We start from the raw sequence: 8,673 nt of genomic DNA, 5'->3' as shown, positions 1-8,673 counted from the left end.
ATTTTAATTAAAAAATGGAACAGAAATTAAAAATTGGACGAAAATATTTCAATAATAATATTCTACATCATCAATAGTAAATGCATATTTTAAACAATAGTAAAATTAAATTAAAAATACAAAGAAAATATTTCAATAAAAATATTCTACATTATTAATTATAACTGGAACAGAAATTAGGTAAAAATATCAATGCATCTAATATTCTAATTGACTAAAAAAAAAGTAAAAATAAAAAAGAATAATTGGCTGAAAATGAATTTGATATTACTAATTGACTGAAAATATAAAAGGATCACTAATTGACTGAAATTCTACCATTATATATTTTCACCCGAGTCACCCATTCTTTTGGACTAAAGGTGTTAGCTCTAGACGAAGATAGACAAGATTGTGTTGTTACTACCAATGTTGTCTACAAAGAGGTTTCAATAGTATGTAAATACAATTTGTGATATTATGTTTTTTTTTAATGGAAAAATTGCTATATATCTAGACAAAAAATAGATTTTCCATACAAATAAATTAGGATATCAATTCATTTTTATAACTGAGTTGCTAGAGAACGAGCACATTTGACTAATTTATAAAAGTACTGAACAATGATAAATAAAATCTCCAAAGTTACAGCACCGCATGCGTACATCTACATATTAGCTATTAATTTGAGCAATTAATAACATAAAAACACATAAATGATCCAAATCATACCTTCAATTGCACTATATAATATTTGATGTTTTAATTTAAATAATTATATATCGATCCAAATATTCTTAATATATTACAACAAAGCACGGGCGCAAATACTAGTTATGCTAAAACCTAATATTTCATCACTTAAAATCTCAAAATAAGCTTTAAATAAATATAGAAAACTTGTGCTATAATTATAAAGGGTTTTAGGCTATTAGCTGAAGCTTCAAAACCCTTCTGAGTCCTGTCATCCATCGCGCACTCTACAAGTCTACAATGGCATCTAAAGGCAAATCCAGCGGCGGCAGCAGCGACCGCTCCATTATTTCTCGCGTCTCCGACTCCTCAATAGTCCGCAAAGGCAAGAGCGCCGCCAGTGACGCCGCCTACGTGGGGAAGCGGTTGGCCAAGAGCACTGGCAAGGCGGCGTGGATCGCCGCCACCACTCTCCTCATCATCGCCGTCCCACTGATCATTGTAATGGACCGTGAACAGCAGCTCAACGAACTCGATCTCCAGCAGGCCAGCCTCCTCGGTACTCCCTCCGTTGGTCCACCACCAAAGTAATCGGGTCTTTCACCGTTAGGTTTGGGGCCTGTTGGAATTTAGAGTATCCTGCTTTTGAGAGAGTTTCGTTTTAATGGATGTTGAATTTCTGATATATCTGTTGAAGTTGATATGCTGCTACATTGATAAATTAAGCTTTTTAGTTTTAATTGATGTTGAATTTTTGATATATCATACTGTTTGAAATTGATATTGATATGCTGCTACATTGATAAATTGAGCTTTTTAGTTTTAATGGATGTTGAATTTCTGATATATCATACCTTGAAATTGATATTGATATGCTGCTACATTGATAAAATTGAGCTTTTATATAATGTTCCTATCAGTAATTCCTGGATTGATTCCTGTGTTATCTTTGTTTTTCATCCCTCATGATGGTGATGGTAGAATTTATATTATTTTTTTTGTTTTATTGTGTTAATATATATTTATGTGGAGGTTTAGTAGAAGGTGTAGATATTGATGCTTTCTTTATTTGAGATTAGTTTCTGAATTATTTGTTCTTTCCTTCTTTCCTTCTTTTGTTCTCCTAGAGGTAGGAAAGTAAGCTAAATTAATTTTGTGATAAAAGGAAAAAATGTTTACTTTATGGTGTTCAGGGTATTTTGGGATGAACCCATCCACCCAGTCTTTTTAGGGAGGAAATAGACTATCTGTAGATCTACATGATGTGTATTGCTTCAGTATTGTCATTTTGGCCAACTCCGTTACTTTGTTTTATCTTTAAATAATATTATTAAATAATGTTATAGGATCTATGAAAAGGTAATCTACGTAGTTCTCTGATCTTTACACATAACCAAAAGCTATTTAGTATGCAAGATCTTACCATCTAGGTAGCTATGGTTTTTCTTTGTCTATCAAATATTTATATCACAGGAATAGATGCAGAAGTGTATTGTAGATCTACCAATGGTTAAACCATTTGGGTAACTGATAGTAACTAAAGTGCCCTTTATTTATTATCAAACCTGCATTTATGCAGGTCCTAGGACTTGTAAGGCTTCGGACTCGTTACGTCTAAAGAACTCAAAAACTCATTGAGAGATATTTATAGTCATTCTACTTCCTCAGTGGATGGTGGAGATTTACTTGATGTAATGGCTAATAATGTAGTTTTAGAACATTTTCTAAATCTCTACACAACTAAGGAGATTTTATAGAGTTCTATAATATTCTAAGGATCTCTACAACTACTAGTATTATATACATGCTTCTAGAAAATTCTATAAACTATGAGAAGCTATGGGAAAGTGGAGGATGTAGGAAACCTCGAAAATGTGTAGCAAAGTGCCCTTGTAGGCCTCCAATGATGGAGGCAATTTGATTATCTCTAATAATTTGTATGTTTATCTGTAATTAATATTAATTGCACAAATTTTTAGGGTCAGATGTTTTAGTTGCACAAATTGTTTTTTTTTTTTAACTTTTTATTTGATGATCTAGTTACACGATGGTATTTCCAAAACATATATGTTGCGAAGCGTTAGCTTCAGCCTTTGTACTTTTCAAGTTCCTCCCACCCAAATTTGCAATATATATTGCCGAATAAATATCCAAACATTACTCTCACGAAACAAATGCCAAAACTTTTCAAATGGCTTCAAACCTGTCATTCTAAATAGGTTACCAGTTATCCCCACAACTACAACTGCCATTCAAGAATGTATGGTATCTATTAACATCCCTCACTATAATCTCCCTGTCTACTACCCTGCTAATATACTTGAAAGCTTCATGGCAATCCCTGCATATCCTCAAATTTTTCACAATTCTCAGAGCTTTACCAGGTGGAGTTGATCCACTCAACAGCCCGAATGCAAGTGCCAGCTTCTCGCTGTGATACCAAAGTGCTTCTCTTTTTTGCTTCTCGTCTACTTCGTGTAGCATTTCATTCCACACGGGCACGTATCCTAGCCTTTCAATCGCTTCCATAAGCTCTGCTAACTTTTCATAAATCTCATCCCTCCTTTCATGCGTCCTATCCTCGGCCAAAAACACATGAACCTCCCCACGCACTTCAATCCAACTCCTCCCGCCTTCCTTCCTTACTCTCTTGTCCTTCATTGTCTTCCACTCTTCCTTCACCTCGTCCCACCTCCCTGCACTTGCAAACGCATTTGCTAAAAGGACATAAGCCGAGTCGTCATTAGGGTTGATCTCCAACAACTTGTCTCTCATCTTCCAGGCGATGTCGGTCTTCCCATGATATGTGCTTGTTGATAATAACGCACGCCAGACAGCTGCATCTGGCTCGAATGGCATTGTCAATGCAACCGTCTCAGCTGATTCCAGTTCGCCAGCTTTACCCATAGCACCAATCAAACATGTATAATGTTCGAGCCAGGGCTCCAAACCGTACTCTTCCTTCATCCTCCCGAACCATCTTTCTGCCTCTTCAGCCATTCCTGCATGATAAAAAGCAGTCAAAACAGCTAAAAAACTGTACTGATCAGGCTTCATGCCTCGCTCTTGCATCAACCCGAGAAGCTCAATCACATTCTTGAAATCCCCTTGTTGTGCATACCCGGACATCATCGTGCTCCATCCCACAACATTCAACACCATTTCCAGTTCATCAAACATGGCGCGAGCCTCCCTAACAAGCCCACATCTCCCATACCCATCAATCAGGGCACTACCTACAACAACATTCAAATCCAGCCCGGTCATCACTGTATGCCCATGAAGTATTCTACATTGCTCAAACATAGCCATTTCTGAAGCAGCCCGTAATGCCCCCGAAACACTGTACATAGTCGAGACCACCCCGGCCCTCCTCATCTCAGCAAAATAATACAAAGCCTCAACGGGTCTCGAATTCTGAGCCAAACCAACAACCATCGACGAGAAACAAACCTCATCTTTGTCAAGCATTTCATCGAACACCTTCCGTGCGTGATCAACAAACCCTGTCTTGCAATAAAAAGAAACGAGCGCAGACGCCGTGAACGGCTCGGAAGAGAGCCCCAGCTTGCGCGCCAAGGAGTGAACCTGGAGGCCGAACGAGAGAGCGGAAAGGGAGGCGCAGGTTTTGAGGAGGGCGGCTAAAGTACGGTTGTTGGGGAGGATACGGCGGCGGTGGCGCAGCATGGACAGGAAGTGGCGGAAGGAGAGCGTTGAATCGTGAAATGTGGAGATGAGAGAAGTCCATGAAACCACATTGGGGGAAGGGATGGATTCAAAGACGCGGAGGGCTTCGGAGCGGCGGCCGGACTTGGAGTAGAGAGTGATGAGATTGTTGAGCGCCCCGCGGTTGGTTGCCGCGTCGCCGCTTGTGATGGCCCGCGCGTGGGCGCGTCGCGGATCGGCTCCCATTTCTGCCCGGGATTTTGGTGTATGGCAGTGGGCACTAAATTTGAATTAGAGTAAATACCTCAAGTGGTTCCTCGCCTATAGTTAAATTCACAAATTGGTCATCGGTTTTCAATTTCAACTAATTAAGTCCTTAACTTTGTAATTTTGACACGGCTTGGTCCTCCATCTATTTCACCGTTTGTTGACCGCGATCTTTGAGGATATATATGTAGTTTCACGTGCAAAGCTCAAGAGAACGCTCTTGGAGGTAACATCGTTGTTTCGGAGGGGGAAGTGCTTCTCCGCTTGCTGCTTGGGGATCACGAGCCGATTCAGCTTAGAGAACGCTCTTGGAGGTGACAGCGCCGTTTCGGAGGGGGGAAGTGCTTCTCCGCTTGCTGCTTGACGATCCCAAGCCGGTTCAGCTTGCCTACATTGCTTGGAGTCACGGCTTTCTCGAAGAGCCACTCCAGGGACTTCAATGATCTATCTATCAAATGCTATAATCTCTCCGGCATGGGGTGCAGCGCCGACAGTGGACTCAAATGTAACAATGCGGTCTAGAAATGCAACCGGAACCTTAAAAAATCGATGATGGACCATGAAATTACATATATATCCTAAAAAAGTGCAGTCAACAAACGGTCAAATAGACAAAGGACCAAATTGTGTTAAAATTGCAAAGTTAAGGACTTAATTGATTGAAATTAAAAGTCGATGACCAATTTGTGAATTTAGCTATAGTCGAAGGACCATTTTAGGTATTTACTCTTTGAATTATTAGTAAATTTCAAGGACAAGTGTTTAGAATTTAATTTAATACGGAGTATTTATTAGTTAATATAATTATATACTCCGTATTTAACCAGGACTATGTGGTTTAATGGTATCCGGGTTGGATTTTCAATTGGAAGATTATGAGTTCAAGCCTCAGTGGAGGCGTTATTGGTTTTTTGTGTTTCAGTAGGTTGAGAAAGTACGTTATTGGTTCTTTGTGTTTCAGTAGGTTGAGAAAGTATATGAACAGATATTACAATGTAATAAAGCCAGTAACTTTCAAAAAAGAAAAAATATATACTCCGTATTTAAACATTATATTAAATACAAAAGGTCAAAATAAATATAAATATAAGCTTAATAGCCTGATAGTTTAACCCATTATGGACTAAATAATGGCATAATGTCTTATAATGAATAGGTGTTATCCTATGATAAAGAATTACGAGGATGATTCACAATGGTTAATTACTCGACTATAAAGGGATTATGTATAGACATTATTTCACCATGAAAACACTATTTATCGTCTTCTATTATAAAAAGACTCCATGATCAACGATGAAAGGAAGACTAGATTTTTAATATTGAACATTTGAACTCAATCGCAAATTCACAATCCCTCAAATAACTCTTGAACACTCAACTAAAATATTCATAGCCCAAGCTTTGTATAATGTACTTGTATAACATTGAAACTGATGGAGATATGGGTTATAGGCTAAGATTTACTATGCTTGCTATTCGACTAGGTTTGGCAGTACAAGTCAAAAGAGGTGGGAGGTCAAGGAAGGAATGGTGGGCCGGCCGGGAAGGGGTCGGGGTCCCGCCGGCAATAGGCGGGTGGCCAGGAGGGATCACCACTGAGGGAATGCCCCACGCTCCCGTTTCGGGAAGTGGCCGTGGTGGTGCGACCGGCCACACGGGTCGCTGGTCCCCATCGCCCGGGGCGCGTCCCGCGCCCCCCTCCGGGGGTGGTGAGCCGTGGTGGTTTGGCGGTGTGGAGTGGTGTGGCGTGCTATGAATCCTATGATGCATGGACGTGGGACACGTAGAGGATAGGGGGAGAGTGGATCAAGAGTCGTATACGTGGATGGTACAGTGGCAGAGGATTCTGCTATAAATAGGATGCCTTCCTGGCCTCTCACTAGGACATAACTTCTGAGCACTACAATCACCTTGGTCTAGTAGTCTATGACCCTAACTTGTAACCCATTTATCAGGGTTTGATTCCTAGGCTTCCATTTTACAAATGACACATACAATTAAAATTAGTAAGAATATCAATCCATTGAAGCACAAAGAGTTAACACCGCCGCCACTAAAGTTTAAATCCATGACCTCTCATTTAAGAGAGCCACTTCATGACATTTGACCGTAAGGTCATTGGAAAAAAAAACCAATTAAAAGAAATTGAGATTATCCGTATGTGTGTAAATTTAATGCCCCTCTACCACTTTCTCTAACCATTTAAAATATATTTATAATTGAGTAACTTATTACTTTCTCTAACATATTTTTATAACTTTTAACGCAATCACTCGAGTATGACCTTCACCACTCTAATTTAATCACTACCACTCTAACCATTTAAATCTATTACTTTTTCAAATCAAACAAAGTGGTAGTGATTAAATTAGAGTGGTGAAGGTCATACTCGAGTGATTGCGTTTACAATTAAAAAAAAAAAAAAAAGTGTTTGTTTTAGAAAAATAGCGGTGGGTTAAATTGAAATGTTAAATGATTAATAATTACATTTACATTAAATATATAACAAAATTTTAATAAATTTATTCTTATTTATAAGTAGTAGCAAATAAATTTATTTTTATTTACAATACAATAATTTTACTTTTTAATTTTATAAATAATAATAGATTATATTAATAGTTCTTTAATATAATTAATAATTACTAAATTATTTTTTTTTAAATACTCATAAGCTTGGAGATTTTCCATTGGGGAATTTAATATAGAGTTAATGAACAATTTGGTCCCTCAATTATTAGCGAATTGTCAATATAGCCCTTCAATTGCTTATTCATCGATTTGGTCCCTGAAAATATTTATTTTTAGTCGATTTAGTCCTTCAGGCCGTCTTCCGTCAATGGCCGGAGGGACTAAATTGACTAAAAATAATTGCTTTCGGAGACCAAATTGACGGCCGAAATGACTAAATCGACTAAAAATAATTATTTTCGGGGACCAAATCGATGAATAAGTGATTGAGGGACTACATTGACAGTTCGCTAATAATTGAGGGACCAAATCGTTCCTTAACTATTTAATGTAATCAAATGTAATCAATCATATTATAAATATTTAACTATCGCCAAAGACCTTGCGATTGAGCAACATAGCTGTGGCTTTTTAAATAAGAGGTCTATGGTTCAAACCCCAGTGTGGGGTATTGACTTTTTGTGCTTTAGTAAGTAGATACTACATTGTAATAGAGTCAATATCAATCACACAAAAATATTTAATTATCAACTCGTTTACTTTTAATTCCTTAATTTTCCAAATTAATCAAATAGATCCATAATATTCTATCAAAAGAGAAAATTATAATTTTGGTCATTCAATTGTCATTGAGGTACAAACCTAATCATTAATCAAATAGATCCATAATATATATTTTTTAAAATTAAATAATTAATTTGGAAGGATGATCTGTTAGAAACCTTCAAATTGAAAAAATTGTTTGAAATTGATTAATTTAGGGACTCAATTGTTAATTTTTTAGGTTCAATGACCTAATTGAATTATCATGTGCAGTTCAATGACCTATTTGATCCTTATTTCTAATAATTTTAAAAACAAATAGATCTACATCACTTGAAATAAATGGACTACATCTGTAATTTAAGAAAAATTGAGGAATCAAAAGTTTCATTTTCTCTTATCAAACTATCATTGCTTTAATGCTTTTATCAAACTTCAATATGAGGGTATTTTAAATATTTTGAACTAAATTTGGTTTACTTATAAAAGTTAAAGGATAGAAAAGGTGTGAATTGCAATGTTCTTTTTAAAGGGAAAATGGTCAAATAGGCCCTTGAACTTTACTTAAAAACCAATAATTCAATTAGATCTCTAAATTTTTTAAAATTGTAATTAAATCCACCAATATCTCATTTTAGTGCAATGAAGCCCAAAAATTAATTAGTGACCTACTATTACAGGTCACTAGAGTTCCGATCAACATTTCGACCACCTCCGGCTAACTCAAGCGACATTTTCGGCAACAAATCGAGATCGGGGACCGCAGAGATGTTTTGGCATGTGAACAACATACGAGTAATTAATTATTACTAAACTCTTTTTATTTTAAAT

At 36.9% G+C, this 8,673-nt stretch overlaps 2 protein-coding genes across 2 annotated transcripts; one reads left to right on the top strand and one right to left on the bottom strand.

Annotated features, from left to right (window-relative positions):
* Nucleotides 1-906: 906 nt before the first annotated feature.
* LOC109176350 (mitochondrial import receptor subunit TOM9-2-like) lies at nt 907-1,412 on the top strand. The gene has a single exon (XM_019325790.1). It carries the CDS (start codon nt 973-975, stop codon nt 1,261-1,263), a length of 291 nt encoding a protein of 96 aa, XP_019181335.1. The 5' UTR covers nt 907-972; the 3' UTR covers nt 1,264-1,412.
* A 1,425-nt stretch (nt 1,413-2,837) lies between these two features.
* Nucleotides 2,838-4,626, bottom strand: LOC109176347 (putative pentatricopeptide repeat-containing protein At5g52630). Its single transcript, XM_019325786.1, has one exon. It carries the CDS (start codon nt 4,582-4,584, stop codon nt 2,893-2,895), a length of 1,692 nt encoding a protein of 563 aa, XP_019181331.1. The 5' UTR covers nt 4,585-4,626; the 3' UTR covers nt 2,838-2,892.
* Nucleotides 4,627-8,673: the final 4,047 nt, after the last annotated feature.

Source organism: Ipomoea nil, unplaced genomic scaffold (genome assembly GCF_001879475.1).
Source record: "Ipomoea nil cultivar Tokyo-kokei standard unplaced genomic scaffold, Asagao_1.1 scaffold0706, whole genome shotgun sequence".
In the NCBI taxonomy this organism is placed as follows: domain Eukaryota; kingdom Viridiplantae; phylum Streptophyta; class Magnoliopsida; order Solanales; family Convolvulaceae; genus Ipomoea; species Ipomoea nil.
Note: the sequence above shows the minus strand (reverse complement) of the source record. Positions and strands in the feature narration are given on the sequence as shown.

Bases quoted from the DNA above. Each gene is read 5' to 3' on its own strand.
- LOC109176350 (XM_019325790.1), top strand. From the start codon at position 973: ATGGCATCTAAAGGCAAATCCAGCGGCGGCAGCAGCGACCGCTCCATT.
- LOC109176347 (XM_019325786.1), bottom strand. From the start codon at position 4,584: ATGGGAGCCGATCCGCGACGCGCCCACGCGCGGGCCATCACAAGCGGC.